Here is a 19,398-nt window from a genome sequence, read left to right as displayed (position 1 = left end):
AACGTTCAAGCAAGGAGCCAATTTTCATTCCGTTTCATCATCACTCCGGGACTCCACCTCCAAGTTATTATCCACTGATTTTACATGAATTTTGCAGGCTTTCCTACAACCAAGGGAACGCTCAAACCACCTCACCCATTTTTCTGCCATCGCCCCACTGCCACCACTGTCAAGGCCCTTGTCTTGGAAGGATCTCCAATTTGGCCGCTCTTTATAAGAATCCGTCACTATTAGTCTATCTAACTAATGGGGTGAATGCTCTTTAACAAATAAAGCTTTTGTATCAGCTTGTGATATCTTTTGAAAGTAAACATAATCGTTGACACTGCAGGAGAACAGGTGTGCAGAAGACTTATGTCATGCAAAAGAAGGTGGTGTACTCACTTTTTTTTTTGCACAGAGTTTAAAGAGTGGCTCAACACCATGTGATAATGTTGCTTTTGCTTTTACTTCCAGTGTGTTTTACTGCTCACCCGATTAAACCTATAGTTTTCATACACTAAGGGAAAATGTGTAACTGCCACACCTAGGCAGGCCAAAGAGTGTGTATTTCACGTTTTGCTGCAGTGGACCGCCGTGACTATTTCACGTTTTGCTGCAGTGGACCGGCGTGTCTATTTCACATTTTGCTGCAGTGGACCGCCGTGTCTATTTCACGTTTTGCTGTAGTGGACTGGCGTGTCTATTTCACGTTTTGCTGTAGTGGACCGCCGTGTCTATTTCACGTTTTGCTGCAGTGGACCGGCGTGTCTATTTCACGTTTTGCTGCAGTGGACCGCCGTGTCTATTTCACGTTTTGCTGTAGTGGACTGCCGTGTCTATTTCACGTTTTGCCGTGATACCAGGTTGGATGTGCAGGTGCACTGCAGGATCCTGTGGTCCGCGCTCAGCCTTGTTATTCTTTAAGGCAATTCTTCACTCAATGCCTTGTTCTGAAGTTTGTAATGAAACACGTGTTCAGGAGTTAATTATCTCAGGAGAACGAGGTTGTCGTCTCAAGATAACAAGTTAATTATTCAATCAGCTCAAGAAAAGAGAAAGATTGTTTTTTTTATGATACAAAATTAACCAATTATCATGAGAAAACGACATTGTTATCCTAGCGATAATGGAGATAATTAATAAACCATCCTGAAATATCATGATAAATACACGTATAACTCTCCTAAGCTTTCTGTACTTTTGTTGTTTTCTATTTCAAATGCAAACAGGGAGGTACTTTAACATGGCTGAGACAATTGCAGCAACAAGCTTTGTAATATGTGCTAAACGGCAAATGTTCACCCTCTCTCGCGGTTCCTTTCAAACTTTCCCCACAACTCAACTCTTTCCCGTGTTTCTCTCTCAGTGTAATCCCGCCTAATTTCTCATCTTGAACATATGCGGGGCGAACGGCTTTGGACCGGGGAGCTGCAAGCCCAGCAGATCAACTCTGAGCTGATGGGGACTTTAGGCCGAGTGCTGAGGCACATCAAAGCATCTGATGCAACGATGGACTCGGGGAGGAAACTGGGTGCTTAATATCGTCTGGAGGGGTTGCACTCCTCTGCTTTGAGTGCGCGTGCGCACGTGTGTGTGTGTGTGTGTGTGCGTGTGTGCGTGTGTGTGTGCGTGTGTGTGCGTAACCAAGTCTCACATTTAGCATGTCAACAGACAGCATGTTTACAGTGATTCAGGCTGCATATTCTCACAGCTGGTGGGAGAGACTAAAAATATTTGCTGCCCTAATTTAATAAGGTTTTACTGGGACAGAAAGTGAGGGGACAGCATGCTTCAAAAGACAGTTGTTTCTCTCTCCTTCTTTTTCTTTTTTTTTGCCTTCTTCACTTTCATCTGCTGTTTACAGTGCAAATGGAAAAAAAATTGACATCAATGAGCTCACAAATCAATACAGGCACTTACAGGCTAACTGTCGTCAAAAACAACATTGATACTAATGGACCACTCTGTTTGTACGCACGCACGCACGCACGCACGCACACACACACACACAGACACGCACGCACACACACCTTCTCATGGATGGAAACTATATCCTCCATTCTGGAACAACTGAATTATTGAGTAATAGTAAAAAGGAAGAGAAGATCCCACTGAAGAGTGTGTGTGTGTGTGTGTGTGTGTGTGTGTGTGTGTGTGTGTGTGTGAACTGGTAAGTGGTTGTGTGAGGGATGCCCCTATTTGGTGCTTTTTTATCACAACACCATGTATCTGGACACACACACATGGACACACACACACACACACACACACACACACACACACACACACACACACGCACACCTTTCTGCAGCTATAAGTTGCAAGGAAGCTAATTGAGCTAAACTTAATTATAGACCTTAACTATCAAACCAAGTGATTTCAGAGTGAAGGGGCGATGTGGATCTGTCTGTTAGCACCCATTGTTACCAACTGAGAACAAGAACATCTAACTTTATAAAGTATAAGAAATTATTATAAAACACGATAAGTTTACGTTCACTGTGAAAATATGGTGACTTTGGTGAAAAAAATAATCACTAAACAAAACAAAAACAAAAAAAATCATAATTTATTGTAAACATTTTAACATAAAATGTGTGCTGCAGGTTCCAATGTAATGTTACACTTTTAAACATGTTTTCAGTTCAATTCATATAACTGGATTTAGCTCCAAATCACAACATACCCTATGTCATCTTGGGTCCGACCTTTTGGTATTAAACCGACATATGATTTAGGTTCAGGACGCAGACACCATCACAGGATTAGCCTTAAAACTTTCCTTTTTGATGAAGTTTTTCGGTAAGTCTGGCCGAGGTGACCCTGAACCATCTCTTAGCTATGCTGCTGTACAGGTTGCTATATTTCTTTAACATTTGAATGTGGTTGCTCATTTTCTGGTTTGCTTTGTGCTTTTCTTTTGTAATTCTAAGGTGCGTCGGGACCATATCGCATGGTGCACCAACTTGAAATATTTCAAAAGTAGTTTCATCAAATTAAAGGCATCTAAAGTTTTGAGTGATTCCCACATCCACTTTCAAATTTTGTTTTTCGAGACGCAGCCCAAGTTTTAGTTACTAAAGCGTCTTATGTCGCTTCATGTCTGAGATGCAAAATACAAATAGTGGCGATGTCAAAGAAATGTCTGTGCGTGAGTGTGTGTCACTGGGACAGTCTGCTGAACATCCACAGCCATCACAGACTGTGACGCGGACTGGCAGGTATTGTGTGAAATGGACAGACTTGCCGGCGGGACCGTTCGCATCTCGAATGACAGCGAACAACAAAGCTGTGCCTCTGACGAACAAAACACCTTGACTTTCTCCGTCTCTCTTCTTGAGTGCTCGATAAGAGCCGAGAGCCGTGAAGGCGTCGTGTGGGCCGCTGGAGCGTGTGGGATAAAAGCACCGAGGGTCCCTGCGTGGCACGAGAGAAGGATGGCCACACGCTGCTGGTAAAACGGACGTGTTTCCGTCTTCTTCACACCACTTCCACATCATGATTCTTCACGTCTGCACTATGAAGTCACTGGTAGGGTGTTATGATTCATCGTGCATTTACAAAACAGGGATTCCTAAAGTTTAAAATATTGACGTCATTGGCTTACTGTAAAAACCCAAAAAACAAGAACCCTGAAAAAACATTTAAAAAAGAAAAAAAAAGGAAATATTTTTGGCAGATTTGGCAGAAAAATATAGTAATTTTCTGTTATTAGATTACGGTTTCTAACTTTATTTTTAATCTTATTTGAATTATAAAGTACAACCACCTAACAACAACAACAACAACAAAAAAGACTCCACGCATTCACGGCAGTGCAAAGTTTTAGAGCATATTTCAAAGTCTTCTAATGTGACACTGCTGCTGCTGCCTGTTGTATGCCAGCTGTTTTCCTGAGGACATATGGTGCAGTCCTTTGGCTGCTTTCAGCCCATTTATCTCAACAACTCTATATCAGAGTTGATGGAACCAAACTCAAGACATTTTCAAATCCTACTTCGTGGCCTTCAGCCTGCTCAAATTTTAACTGTTGGATTTCATTTTTAATCCCGGTTCCAACATCTAACTGGTGTACGTTCATTACAGAATTGTTTAGCATGAAGAGAAAGATGATTTTAATAAAAAGTCAGATTTATGTTTTTTTTTTCCTCAAGTTGTCTATTCTATATAATCACTAGAAGCTACAGTTTTTTTGTTTTGTTTTTTTTAATAATCGTGGCTCAGTCACGGCCATCAAAACTATGCTACATGTGCCAATATATTGTGCAACATGTGACCAGGGTCAAATCAACTATCATTCCTAAAATATTTCGATTTTTTTTTTTTTTTTTACATTGACAGGGAACGCCGTTGTTAAAACAGCTTCCAAATCTTATTTTAACGATGCAGTTAGCGGCAAACGATTAAAGATAATGCAACTTTTCAATATTTGCGCAGTTTGGAGAATATATATTATTTATACGTCTCCCTCAAAGCTGGCCGGGTAAATCCGAGCTCCCGGGTGACGGTCTCACATTTGGTTCGTTACGACTGAACTCTTACAGGCAGAAAAACGCAGCATGCTCCGGTTCCCCTGGTCGGACTTCAAGTTTAGGTCTTCTGCACTTTCTCTCTGTAACAAATCCTTGTAAGGAACCCCTGAGTGATTCAGCCCCCACATTTTCCACCTGTACCAAAGATGACTAATCTGTCGCCTCCTCCGCATTATAGCTCCCCTCCACCTCCCCTCTGTACTGACACTGCACTGGCCTCAAACAGCCCCGAGCATCGCCACGGGTGGACACACGGAAACAAACACATGGGTCCAGCGGTGAGCGACCAACGACTCTGTTTATAGCTCTTTTAGTTGGAGGCTATTACTAGTTTTGTATACAAATTAGTTGGATCCTTATTCGCGTTCTTGCAACAGTCATGAGTGAATTAGCTAAAAACATTTGATTGCCGAAACAACACCAGTTAGATGGCTTTTATTTGGTGTTCAACAGTACAATCCTGTAGTTCAGGGGAAGGTACCGCAGGGATTTATCGGTGCTGACAGAAGTAAACGTTGCTTTCTTTGTAATGTCTAAACTCCCTGCATCTGTTAGCACAGACGAGACTCTAATATCTTTGTGATGATCATACTTTTGGAAGTTTGGAGTACAGCAACTTGACAGTAAAATCAAGCTGAATGATGGCGTTTCTTTTTGGTCACGTCTTGAACCTTTGGTTAAAACAGGATCCATACCAACATGTTCAGACCTCTACGGGCCTCTTTTGCTCACCCAGAATGTTATTTTAGGATGATTACATGTATGTTAATTTCCTATCCTAGATAAATACTTTCATTAGACCCTATTTGCACTACATACAGCGTGGAACCAGATGTGTTTGATGTATTGTATGTGCAATATTTTATGCTTCATGTTGAAGTCTGTCAAGTCTGTGTTTTAACTAGCAGCAAATTTCAAGAGGTACATTTCAATTGCAAATTTATATCATTAAAAAAATATCTATAAAGAGTTGAAGCTGGATTTGAATACACCTCTAGGGGAATGTTTATTCAACTACTAGCAAATACCTGGATTCATTTTCACGGTTTTTAAAAGGAGGCTTTTTGCAGCGATGCCGTCAGGCATACCGACGATGTAAATTCCTGCTTCATTCATGCTTTTTTGAAAATATTTTTGTTTGATACACAGATGACCTATTTATCATCAAAATCAACAAAACTTTGAATCCAAAATTGTCCAAAACTGCATTGATTTTCTCGTGACAGTAATGTAGTGTTGGACTTAAGTAATTTTTAAAAAAATTTTGTGCTGTATAGAAAAAGGATCACAGTTGTATTATTTTTTTTTTTTATCTCTTCCCATCACCTCTTTCAGCAGCTGCAACTACATAATGAAAAAAAAGAGGAAAACTGAGGCGAGGCTGTTTTCTGGCTCTGGCTGGAGAACAGTTAAAATGCAATCAGGTGAATCAGTGTGATGGGGAACAACAGGAGCCCGAGGCACTCACAGGTCAAATCCCAGACCTCTCACCCTCTCCGCTCCTCACTGTAAGATACAATCACACAGCAGGAGATGCAGGAAAGAAGATCCCCTCTGACTGAAAGTGAGCCGTTATTAGTGTACGAGCCAGAAAGGAAAACACGATGTCAGATCATATCAGCTCCTAAAAGAGTAAAAGATCAAGTTAGTTCAAATGGTAGTTTACTAGTGCAGGAACACGAATAATTCAAGAGCACCACAAATCGATATGGCATTTATTTATTTCAGAAACTTTTAATACTGCGATCACTGCAAATGTCTTTTTCATACCTTTACATTTTACAAAGACAATGGATCCGGGATGTAAACAGTATTTTCAATTCAGTAAAACGTATGGTCCTCTTAAAATTGTGTGCTTTATCTGCAGTCAGAGCCGACCACCTCACTGTTTAGTTTTGTTCTTCCAACAGAAGGAAACTAAACGGATAGTGACGCAGCAGTTCAGGCCGCGTCTGAGCTCCGTGAAACCTTCCTCCCTCGTTGCAATCACTGACCTTGCTTCTTAAAAAACCAGCGACCTCACAGTACAAACAAAACATCCAGCCTGCTCTCATCATCCTGATCAGTGACGCTTAAGGACAAGTAGAGTTCATTTCTTTTTTCCTTTTTTTTTTTTTTTTAAGTGAATAAAAGTCAAGCACCTTCCTCGTTTTGTCAGGAGCTGCACTGGCAGGGAAACAACAAAGCAACATCTAGACAAGATTGCACAGGAGTGGATCAATTCGCCCTTCTTATATCCAAAAACCTGTGAACACAGTCCGTTATATAAAACATTGTGCAAAGGATCTCTAAAATAAGATATTACAAAATGGAACATTTGAACATCTGAACATTCACATTTCCGATATCCTTCTGTCGAGCAACAAAAGCTGCAGAGAGAAAATCCACCTGCACTGGAAAAAGAACTCCAACGTTCACAACTGAAAAAAACGGACAGGCGTACATGTCTTTACGTCTTTTGTATAAAGTCGACGACTGAATCTAACATTCAACTCGATGCACACTTTTAAAGATGCGAGCAAAACATCTGCACTGCACGGCTTGTCATTTGGCCATACTTCATTTGAAATACAAAAAAAAAAAACTAGAGCACTTCCCATGTACAGTCAAATACGAAACATTGCCTTTAATTAATTTAGTCATCATTTAAGCATCAACGGAGTTATGGACAGCGAACCAGAGTTCATGGAGAACAATTTACGGTCAAAACTCAATGAATGAGACATTTATGCCTGGATGACGTATATTTTGAGAATATTTGAAGGATTTTGTGTTACTAGACTACATTTTCACAACTGGCCAGCTTGTAAAATTGTCAAAACAACCCAATCAGCTGCTGACGGTCTACTGATGTAACCGAGATTCTTAAAACAGAACCAAGACTTCAGCCGAGTCCGCTCATCTCTCCACGACCCGCAAAGCTGAACGAATCTGTCAGTTATACCAAACGTCAGGTTTCTTTAGGCTTGTTTACATTCTCTTTACATTCAGACCAGGTGCTTTCTGCTGAAAGGGTTTTCATTGCATTAATTGAAGATGCAAATTTACTTTAAAGTTTCAGAAACTGGCACTCTCTTTTTCTTTTTCCATTTCTGATGGCTAAAAACAGGGAATTAAGGCTTACACCCCTGTTACGTCACAACAAATCGACACGCTCAAGCGACCTGAATTACCACCAACGCTCTTGTTGCGGAGACGAACTGAGCCAGGCTGAGAAAATAACTCTGTGGCTCTCTCACTTCTGTTCTGGAGGAGCTTTGTGACGCAAGGACATATTTCTCCTGCACATTAGCATCACAGGGGCCGGTCGCTCTGCTTTACACGAATGTAACCGAATGCAAAGGCACACACGCGGACAAATCTGCATACACTCCACGCGCTCTCGTCTCCGCGTCGCGAGGCCGGCCTGCCCGATTGCATTCAATAGAAATATGAAGAAGAGAAAGGACAGACATCTTGCCGACAACTGTGAGTATGAACTCGATTAAAATTGATAAGTGTGTCAGTTGTGTGTGTGTGTGTGTGTGTGTGTGTGTGTGTGTGTGTGTGTGTGTGTGTGTGTGTGTGTGTGTGTGTCACTGTACCAGGTGTGTTTATTTTTCAGGATGAAGAAGAAGACCCTTTCCCTTTTATCTGTTCCCCAGGTGCTGTTTCAAAGGCACGTCCCTGCTCTGCCTGGGACTAAATGACCAAAATAAGTGACGGTAGGCACAGCTGGATAGACTGATGCACATTCACACAACAACGACGACACACACACACGCACGCACACACACACTGCCACTGGTACAGCAGGTACTGTAGCTCCCTCTTATCCTCGTGGGTCGTTTTTCAAATTTGAACCCCATATTTAATATATCTCGTTGACTTTCTCTAAAAGATCCACATGTTCCCGACAAAAAACTGAACCTGAGGAAAACCATAGGTGTTTATAATTTATGTACAGATGACATCCACGCACGCACACGCACACACACACACACACACACACACACACACACACACACACACACACACACACCTCGCTCTCCGCTCCTTGTATCAAAACTCAACCTCTGATTGTCTCTCAAAGCTGGCTTCTGGTTATTCCTTCTGTCCCGTGTGTCGGTGTGTGGCCTCCCCCCACATGGAGGGAGGGAGGGAGGGGGCTGAATGTCTGACTGACTGCTGAAGAGACGTTGGAAAAATTACAGAGTGACTGGCAGCACATTTTTACAGATCATGACATTTTTCCACTGGTCACCACTAGAGGGCACTGTAAGCAACACAACAGCAGGCTTGGGCACCACAAAATACAACAGAATACAGAATAAAAAGCATATAGTCAAGGCTTTAGCCAGAATTAAGAAACAAAGCCATTTAAATAATATAGCTAGTGACCGTTTGTCTTCAGGAACTAAACACTGATGTCTGTTGTACTGTACGAATAGAACAACTTATTTATTGGAATTATAATACAAGGAAATAAATTAACCTGGGAAGAAAAAAGAAAAAAAAAAAAGACTGTCCAACTCGTCCCTCCCAAAGTGTCTCCGTCATTTATTATCAGCTGGCTCTCTGTGATCCAGACGGTGGGATGATGAGTCCCCACTTTCCTTCCCCCCCCCTCAGAGCTTGACACTCAGCGGAAAAGGATGAAGGCTCTTGTGCAGCAGAGATTGGTAGTCTTTTAAAGTGTACCCTCTAAATCATCTTCTCCCACTTCAAGCTTCTTCCCAGAAAAAACTCTCCCTTCTTTTTTTTCTTTTTTTTTTTTGGGAGAGAAAGACAGGAGTCCTGACTTCTTCCTATTGCTTTTAAGACACGTTAAAATCCGGGATGGACCAAAGCACTCTGGATCAGTCCTGTTTTTATGGCACCGCTTGCCAATGGCTTTTAGATATATTCCTCTGTCTGACGTTGGTTTGTGCTGTAGAGGATGTTGTAATCCAGATGTCAGTGACACAGAGGAGCAAAGAAAGAAGAAAAAAAAACAAAAACAGCTGTACAAATCCAGATTTCCTTTCTGTGCAAAAGCAGATTCAACTGTCTCCGTGTCAAACACCCACAGTAACTGTTCAGTGGTTTAAGCTTTGTGCAGAGAGGAAACACGGGTGCTGAACACCATTTACACGTGAAAGAACTGAAAACCTCTCGTATCTTCTGGTGTTGTGGTTTCTGTGTGTTTCAGCGAACACTTTATGGCTGGACCAGCAGATTTGTCACGTACCTGTCTGACTGCGTGGCATTTCATAGATTTTTTTTTTTTTTCCACTCTCTTTTAAATCACTTGGATGTCTCCGCGAACCTCCTGCTGTGTCGGGTTTGATTTGGTACAAAAGACTTAAGTCTCCTTTCAGAGCAGCTGGTCATCATTTGACAAAAGTAGCTGTGAAAAGGAACATTAAAGAAATGCAAAAGGACCAAACTTTGTCCTCAAAAGAGGAACACATCCACTGAGCAAAGATGGCAGGAGGGAAGGGGAAATTTTTTTTGTTATCTCCTCTGGAAAAAACCATGAGAGAGAGAGAGAGAAAAAAAAAAAAAAAAAAAAAAAGGAGGGAGATGAGCTTCTTTCCTTGTTGGCAAATTGAAGATTTTGTCCCATGACAGAAAGAGCACTGACATCTCATGGTCCCAAAAGAGAGAAGAATTAAGTCCTTCATGGTTTGAGGAATGACACCCATTTTTCTTGTCATCCTCAGAGGTTTCGAGGAGACTGAGACTTGTCAACAATATTACTTAATGACGTTTGAAGCTATTAGACGACGGTTGAAGGGTTCGGGGTCAGTCCAACAACAAGTCTCCACTTTTCATTGTGTACAATTTCTGGGTAAGCGTCGCTGCCCCTCCGCCTCCTCGTCCAGACCGTGTGTGCTGATGTCTGCGTTTGTGTGCGTGCGTGTGTCAGTTAAAATGTGCAGAAGAGACTCAGTTCATGTCAATGGTGTTGAAAACCCACTCAGTGAATTTCTTCAGCTTGGCGGCAGAGGTCTGGGACTCCTCCTGCAGCCTCTGGTTGTCCTCCCAGAGCCTCTTGATCTGAGTCTGCAGCCGCACCTTTTCCTCCCGCTCCTGTGAGACATGAAGAACGGTTGGGTAAAATTGATCAAACCTCCTTCAGTCATCAAGTAGTAGAAAAATGTACTAGAAAGGAAGTTTTATTGGTGTAAAGCGGGAAAACGATGCTGAACACTCACAGAAACAGAGGGCTCTCTGAATACTAAAATAAATTCTCTCTGTTTGCTGTTGACACAAACATCTAAGGCCGGCTGACAGCGACAGAACTTAAAGGCTTTGTGGGCAGATTTCATCAGTTGACATTTTGAATCCGCCGAAAGCAACAACAAAAGTAAAGCCAGAGTTTTGGTGTATAAATATTGAGGCTGAGGCGAGCCCGTTAAAGAGAACAATAAAAGCAGAGGGAGTTTCTCTCTGCTGTCAGTCAGATGCAGCTAATTGCTCCTGACTGGAGGAGGGTTGAAATATATTCGTTCTCCCAGTGTCAAACTGATCTACTGAGATTTTAAGAATAAAAAAAAATAAAAAAGGCAGAGAACATTTCACAGATACCTGAAAGTTTGCTAACAATTGCCTAATACACGAATCGCATCACACTCTACAGTCTAAGGGTGAAAACTTTTGACTGTTTAAAGGTCAGACTCATTAAGTGGGATGCAGAGTCGGCAGCGAGCAACTCAAAGCAATTCAAACCTTCAAAAGGAACGGAGGACTGCAGCAGCAAGGGAGCATTTAGAACAAAGTGAAGGAGCTACTCTGCATGATCACCAGACTGCATGAATTATTATACCCCGAAGCTCATTTTCTGATAATAATAAAGTGCAAATATGGATTCATCCCGTCTGAGGTCGTATGTGGAATGTTTGTTGATACACACGACTCTTTTGTAGTGCAAATCAAGTACTGCAGAAACACAAGCTCACCTTTGCTTTTAATTTTCTTCAGAGCAAATTCACTATTTGATCTATAAAATGTCATAAAACCGTGAATAATTTGTCCGACAGCTTCCTCAGAACCCAAAATGACATGACAGCGGTCCAAAACCCACAAAAGCCCAAAGGGTATTTACTTAATAGAAGACAAAAGACCTCATCAAATATTCACATTGGAACCACTGAAATTTGGCATTCCTGCTTAAATGTTTTTTATAAAACAGTTACTTTGTTGATCAAAATTGATGCTGGTTAATTTTCCGTCAATCAAATACTCATCTTGCGTTGCAGCATGTATATGCTTTCAATAAAGCTGAAAGAAATTTGTCATGGAATGGATCACTCACGTTTAAAGCAAGCCCTTGGAAGCTGTTTGCTCCTTTTAGGAACACAGCTGCAGTCACTGAAATGTAGAAATGAACCAGGAAAGAGTGCTCGAGTGAACAGGTGAAATAAACGTAGTGTCCCTGTTCTTCCAGGTCATCTAAACATTATATTTAAGCGACTGAGGTGAAATCTGAGTCGACCGAGAAACCAAGAACTTAAACTAGAGAGGACTCGTAAGAAGAGAGAAGATTGTTAAGAAGAAGAGAAGACAGTGACAGCCGGGAGGCCGGAGCCCGGCTGAGCTTTGTGGAGCAGCTGATGACCCTGTCAGGCCGGAGGGCCTTAACTACGGGACTCCAGCAGCAAATGGCAACCCTCTCTAAAGTGTGTGACATCTACAAGAGAGCACTGATAACAACGACTCTGGAGATTCCTGGACTGATTCTCGGTTCAGCCTCACCTTACAGAGTTCAGGGAGGACGTGAGTTGAATAGTCACGATGGATAAGAGAGAGGCAGAATACACTGTTGTATTTTATATCGTTAACAGCTGAATCCATTTTTACTGTTTATTTCCGTTAGTTTCACTTTCAAGTTTTACATAAAGTTCGAATCTAAATTTGAAATTAAAGTTTCCCGTCTTCATTTCAATCGAATGAGGGTTTCTTAAAAGACTCCTCAGTGATGTAAAAGTACCGATTGTGTGCGTGTCTGGTTCAGGTCCATAGACTGCTGCTGTGTTCCGGATGACGTACTTGTGTACTAACACTCACTATTTTGAGTTCATAAGTGCGTTCGTTACTGAACTGCTGACTGTGTGTTTTCCATTGAAAACAAAAACAAATATTTATCTGCACCCTCTGCTCCCTGTTCCACTGTATGCAAATCAACTGAAGCCTTTTATTTTTTTCATCGCTTCCCGGCACTCGAATAGAGAAGAGCAGCCAGAAAAGAATCCTTCAGCGCAGCGCAGAGTCGACGTGTTGAACATGCAGACAAGTGTTCCTGCACTCTGCATGCAAATCAAACTGGACATCTGCACATCAATGCATGAGCATGTAATGTACTCATTGAATATATATATTAATGATTGAGTGTTGCGTCTAACCTTCTTCAGGTCCTCCTGGAGCATCTTCACCATGGCCTCTAGTTTAGTCACCTTCCTCTCCAGTCCTATGTGGCCCTCACTGTGGAAAGAAAAGAAACACACACACACACACACACACACACACACACACACACACACACACACAGAGACCATGAGCAAGCCTGGTTAATACATTCAGGAAGAGTGAGTGGATACTTATGTTCAATAATGATTAATCTTGACCTCATAATTTGCCACACAACAATGAGTTCACAGTTTTGTGTTTTCGCAGTAGTGGCGCTTAAACTTTTATTTCGGGAGCAACAACTAAGAAGCAGCAGAGTGGAATTTAATTAAAATGAAGTGCTATTTGATCATGTATTGTTCATCTTGTATATTCTGCACATACTGCTTACCCCAAACATGTTCATCGGGGGTTTTTTGGGGTTTTTTTTACTACAGAAATACATTTGTTACTGTTTGTACTCTCTGGTTAGATGTTACACTGCATTTTGTTGTACTGCTGTTTACTGCATGTAAAACCATTAATATTGATTCTAACCAAATGTAATCGACTGTGAACCCATCAAAATGTAAAACAGTCAGCAGAACTACACACATAGGAGCTACACAATGCAAATAAATAAAAAAGCAGAAACAAACTAGTTAAGACTGTACGCGTGAAGTGTTACCTCGACGATGGCCGTGACAGCGGAGCGGGCTGCAGCTCGATGTGGGGCTGTTGGGGACTGGAGGCGCCGCTGCTTCGGTGGTTTGCGTCCCCAAACACGTAACTTCTCTGGACTGGAAAGAGACAAAGTGATGACCAAATGCATTAAAAGAAAGATGTCCGAGCATTTATTTGTATTTAACAATCTTATGAGTGGGTGAATTATACCATAGTGTGTGTTTCTGTCATTCTCAAAGGTATTGGCCACATCCACTAGATGTGTCCACTCCAGGGGACTGTCCCTGTTGGAAGAGGGGAGGGGCATCAGCTCTTGAGGGAGAGGCCCGCGGTGACGCTCCACCAAATCCACCAAAGATGTGTCAGATGCCGAAAGATCCCCTGTTAATTCAAGTTGTGGAAAGAAGTGAATGTAAAATGAATTTTCCCACATCCATGACCATTATGCATTTTCCAATCAAAAGGGGGCAGCAGATACACATCTGGAGCGTCAGCAAAATCAGTTCTACAACATTTAAATGCAATTTAATTCAGTTATTTTTTATCCAAACAAACCACATAACTTAGCGTGACTGTATTACTGTAGTAATGTATGTATTAAGTATCACCTCTAAACAAACGATGCACTCAAAGTACATTTAACAATATCCAGATGTGTGTTTACAAGATTTACTAGGTGATTTTTTTTTTTTTGTTCAACACATTACATTACTGGAGTACAATGTGAAGTGTACCTCCAGCATACAAAGAGAGCTACTCCCTCCTGCTTACCATGCAGTTTGACTCCCAGTTTATAGGAGGGCCGTCTGAGGGGCACGCCACGGGTGGTGGGGGAGCGTGGAAGGGTGGAGCAGCTGAAGAGAACATCGGAGCCGAGTGTCGGTTGAGGAATGGAGTCGCTCAGGGGGGGGAGGCGCTGGCCGCGGTAAATGCTCTCATCCGATAGGGTACGGTGGAGCGAGCGGCGGTGGCTGAGAGGCTGGCCTGGCGGTGACTTCTGGCCATGCTGTGCGGGGACGGCGGGTACAGGATGAACGTGGTCAGCAGGTAATTACGACTACACGGAGTGTCATGTCAGTAAATGCATTTCATTTATATCAAATTTATTTTTGTAAATGTAGTGGTGCGGTGATAGTTAAGTGGCCTATTCACCCTGTTTTTTTTTTGTTTTTTTCCAAACTCTGGCTTCACACAGATTTCAAATAATGCCAGATTTTTTATCCTCGATCTTTGATGTTTGTTTACACAATTTACAGCAATAACAAATAGCTGAATAGGAGGTAGGATGCCCTGAATAAACAATAGTGAGCCTATAAGACATGATTTCTTGGAAAGAGAGTAGAACAACGCCACTCATCAGAAAGACCTGCTAAAATAAAAACAGTGCAGAAATGTACCTAGCAGCTGCAAATCTTGTGATAATCCCCGGTTCTGTTTTTTGGGTTGTCTCTGTAACAACATCCACAAACAAGCCTGTAGCAGTACCTTTTCCTTATGTTTGCGTGGAGGTGGTGGGCTGTCTGGAGTACTGTGCCTCTTCACGTCTTCCTCCATGGTGGATTTTGCATGAGGCTGAGGCGAGTGCATGTCTCTGAGAGACGGCCGGGCTGCTGGGGTCGGAGCCACCTCTCCTCCACTCTCTCCTGGAGATTTCCTGAAACACAAACATTGAGATTAAGTAACCGCGATGTGAGAGAAATTATGTATGCTGCATTTTAAATGCGTTGTCTATACATTTTAATAATTAGTATGTAAAATAAACTAAAATAATAAAGATAAATTGTCATTTAGCATCAATGTTAAATTACATTCAGCGATGGCTTTATAGTCCTTAGTGCAATATTCTCTTCAGCCACAAAGGGGTAATCAAGCAGCACCCATATTAATAACTATTGAAAAAAATTCTTAAAAAAGGTGGGTGGACAAGTAACAGGATATAATGCAGTCTAATAATGCAGCCCCTCTAATATATCAGTGTTAAGTCAAGCTCAATTTCCAAAATAAATACAAGACGGTGGAAAAAACAGACACTCTGGCAACATTAAACCAACTTTAAGCCTCATAAAACCTATCGATTGGTTGCTTTTGTGATTATGAAAAGTGTACTGTATTGTACTAGTCCATGTGATCATGTATCTACCTTCCTGCAGAAACTACTACGCTTTAAATTTAATTTGTCAAAAACTGTAACTGTGATGAAGGAATGTGTCACTTATAGATTTTGTAAATTCTGTGGTAAACTTCAACCAAACCACAAACACCAAACTGAATGCTGAGATGACACAGATGTCAAACAAAAGACTATTAGTCCAAGAAACACCTTGAAAACTCAACAAGCTCTAATGCCATCATTAATAACATTTAACTTTAAGGATTTATGTAATTGTATTCAAAAATCGCTGTTAAACTTGGAGCTACAATTAAAAACCTGTTGTCTTGTTGTTGTTTTGTTTTATTTCCTTTTCTTCATCTTTCCTTACTTGCGTGTGTCTCCGAAGTCGACAGAGTTGATGGTGGAGCCGGGCTTCCTCCAGCCAATCAGGTACTTGGACTGAGCTCCCTGCCGCGGGTAGAAGCTCTTGGGCCCGGGGGACACCGAGGACTGAGATGAAGGGGAGGTGGCCGAAGAGGATGACTCCTCTCTGGGAGAGCTGTGGCCCGAGTGTCTGGCACTGAGGGACAGAGGAGAGAAACAGGGGGAGGAGATACTGATGAAAGATGGAATATGTTTACAAGTTGCATTATACAGTAATCCTGGGTCTAAAGCAACGATGGGATTTTTTTTTTTTTTTTTTTATTATGTCTTACCTGTAGTGTTTAGAGAGGAGAATCTAAATGTTTTTACAGCTTAAAAAAAGCTATTTTAGTCTTGGTCGAGCATAAGTAAAAAGCTTAATAGTGTAACATTCTTTCATGAAGGAATTTCCAGGGAGGACATTCATTCAATTACAGACAGGAAACGATATCAAAGTATCACCTGCAGTCAAACCAGTCTTGGCAAGCTCGCTGTGATCCGCTCTTATTTCTCCCTCCACCACTGTGACAGAATATAAATGCAGCTGAAACGCTGGACACATGATGCCCAGGTCGTGAACTGTAACTCTATCTGGAACGGTGAATTAAGATTTGCTCAAACAGGAAGGAGCGGGCCACTGGAGTTGCTCTCAGCTCCAGACGGCAGCTCAGCTATGAAAAGTTGGACACGTGTTCCAGATTTCCTGAGGCCCAATGTGGAAAGATAAGAGGGAGTAAAAATTACTCTTTATGCTCGGTTTCCATAAAAAGGCTCTGCTGAGAGGGAGGTTGTCTGCTGTGTGTTCTTCTCGGGTGAAGAAATATTGGTTCGAGTAATGAGAATTGGATACATGCAGCAGAGGTCAGGCAAATACTCAGAAGACAAATTCCCGAATGGATTTGGTCAAATTGAAAAAATAAAACTGAAATTAGTTCAAATGAAACTTTTATTCCAAAAAAAAAAAAAAAAAAGATTATCGTTATTCATTATCATTCTCTGTTAATTGAATTTGAAACGTTTTCCAGTATATTTAAGGATGTGATGCTGTGCTAGTGGTCGACCACTTGTCGCATCAAGGCAACAGTGACAGCTGTTTAAGCATTAAGTCGGTTAAAAGCAGTGAGAAGCGGCAAGAAGAGCAAAATAAGTGGGCTGCACAAATGTTTTAATTTCAAACACAGTAGACTGATTGTGTTTGTCATCTGCCTCAGATGCTGTGGTACCTCGGCTTCAGGCAGGATCATGTTTCTCGGAGGGTACAATTGTTCTCTCAGATGAGTAAGACGCGTTCTGATAAAAAAAAAAGAACTTGGCGAGGTTTACGTTTCTTAGGCCTCAAGGACGAGCGCTAAGCATTTTGGTGAGAAATGCTGAAGTCATTATAGGTCACTTATGTTTATGAGCTGCGAGCAGTTCGATCAAAGAGGGAATTGCCTTCTCAGATTTGTTTTTCTTAGACTTCTGAAGAGCTTTAACCGTCCAGGATTTTCCACAAAGGAGCGAGGCTTTGAGAAAAGTCTAAATAACACACACAGCCGAAATGTTTTTCTTCTTCTGTCTTAATTTGTTAATCCTATCAAAAACCCCTCAGATTTATCTTGCAGCTCCTTCGGTGGCCCCGTCTCACCCCGCAAGTCTGGAATCATTGCTTTAAAGCATAAAGTTGTAAACTGTAGATAAGAGTTTTGCATGGATACACACCAACTTCTAAACACAATACCAATTACAGAGAGACAGACCTTGAGTGGGATCCAGCTTCACTCAGACTGTAAGTGCTGCTGTCTCTAACGAGGAGGTGAGTCGGCGGGCTTCGACCCGTCGCGTCCATGCTCCTCCCTTCTGGAAGGCCGGGAGACTCGGCGGCAGCGGGCGACCTCTCCAGCATCCTGCGGCCTCCCTCGGTCGGACTGTGCCACGGAGACGCCAACCGCTCCCTGTTCTCCCTGCTCTCCCTGCTCTCCCTGTTCTCCCTGTTCTCCCTGCTCGCGCCGGGGGCCAGCAGCGAGGTGGTGCTGCCGTGATGAGAGTGGGGGTGGGCGTGGTGAGGGGCTCCGTAAGAGCTGGTGTCGATGCCGCTGTCGGCCGAGGTGCCCTGCAGGTAGCCTCCTCCTCCCAGGCCGTTGGGTTCCGACTCGCCCTGGTCGCCGCTGGAGCCTCCGCCCGCACCAAGCTCGTACCATTTGTCGCCGTCGCTGTGGCCGCCGCTGGACGCTGTGCTGGACAGGGTGTTGCTGCTGGAGTGACCGGAGTACGGGCCGTCCGACTGACAGAACAAACAGAAACACATAGGAGCGAGGGGAAGACAGTTGAGGAGGGTTTCCATGGTAGAAAAAACAGCAATTATGCAGCAAAGAATACGTAATCTGGGGACCAACATGATTAATTCTTTGAACCCCAGGCTTCTTTCAGGGTCATTTTGATAACAATTAAGAGATTTTCTTATATTAGCCTTCATATCAAGGAAAATACAAAAAAAAAATTGTATTAAATTGTTTTGTTTTTACATGTATTTCACCATAAAATATTGTCAGCAGAGATATCTTATTAAAGTTGTGTAGAGGAGATTATCCAGAATCTGACCATATCAAAACTATGTTTGTGGGACACGATGACTCAGCAAATTGAAAACAACTGTGCTTAGAGCCCCATGGAAAGTAAATGTGTTCAGGAGCCCAAACCAGGGACTCACACACTCAATGCACACGCCCCTGTGATATGTGCTAATAACTCAGTTGTGTAGGCCTACAAATAGGTTGTTATTTTTTTCATACAAAGCAGGATGTAAAGTCATCCGATGGCAGAAGAACATGTCACAAGACGCATGTAAAGCCTGACCTGGCTGCCCTTCTTCGGGGACAGGTGGATGACCTGCTCCTGCCTCTGGATGCGGGGAGCTCCCGAGTAGCCTTGACCAGACTTGGAGGCCGGGGCCTCTGCAATAAATAGACCATTGCACATAGCTGTGAGTTGGTGACAAACACATGCACAGACCCGGCGGCCCAGACAGATGACCTGCTAATGATTCGACAGAGAAGTTGTTCTTCTCTCCGCTCCTGTATGTACATTTTGCTATTACAACATTCGTGCTTCCATTCTGCGTCTGCCATGCCCATGAACAAAAAAACCCAGATTTTGTTTGCCATCAAAAGTACCACACATCAAATACAAATTTTGTCCCCAGACGCACCCTGCTGGCTTTGTTTGTTCTGGGCAAGCTGTGCTGCATGAGGGAATGTGCGTATGTGTCCTGCAGCAAAAACACGGGGTATAAATGGGACTATTGTGTAATTGTCTAGATGTTATGCAACGAGACATACAGAGTAGGCAGCTAATGAC

The 19,398-nt window shown here is 42.4% G+C and overlaps 1 protein-coding gene across 6 annotated transcripts in view; it reads right to left on the bottom strand.

Annotated features, from left to right (window-relative positions):
* Positions 1-6,214: 6,214 nt before the first annotated feature.
* The window catches only part of sipa1l1 (signal-induced proliferation-associated 1 like 1), a 74,933-nt gene continuing 61,749 nt past the window's right edge, over positions 6,215-19,398 (bottom strand). For all 6 annotated transcript variants that reach the window (XM_069161848.1, XM_069161846.1, XM_069161851.1 and 3 more), the window contains 9 exons: positions 18,898-18,995; positions 17,802-18,325; positions 16,028-16,219; positions 15,033-15,201; positions 14,319-14,553; positions 13,758-13,928; positions 13,552-13,663; positions 12,881-12,959; positions 6,215-10,568 (listed from right to left, as the gene is read on the bottom strand). In XM_069161848.1, coding sequence (XP_069017949.1) covers positions 10,425-10,568; positions 12,881-12,959; positions 13,552-13,663; positions 13,758-13,928; positions 14,319-14,553; positions 15,033-15,201; positions 16,028-16,219; positions 17,802-18,325; positions 18,898-18,995 — 1,724 coding nt within the window. In that variant the 3' untranslated portion in view covers positions 6,215-10,424. The remainder of the gene's footprint in view (positions 10,569-12,880; positions 12,960-13,551; positions 13,664-13,757; positions 13,929-14,318; positions 14,554-15,032; positions 15,202-16,027; positions 16,220-17,801; positions 18,326-18,897; positions 18,996-19,398) is intronic.

The sequence above is a fragment of the Embiotoca jacksoni genome, unplaced genomic scaffold, assembly GCF_022577435.1.
Source record: "Embiotoca jacksoni isolate LCO1_2020_lvr unplaced genomic scaffold, fEmbJac1.0.p SCAF_29, whole genome shotgun sequence".
Lineage (NCBI taxonomy): Eukaryota > Metazoa > Chordata > Actinopteri > Embiotocidae > Embiotoca > Embiotoca jacksoni.
Note: the sequence above shows the minus strand (reverse complement) of the source record. Positions and strands in the feature narration are given on the sequence as shown.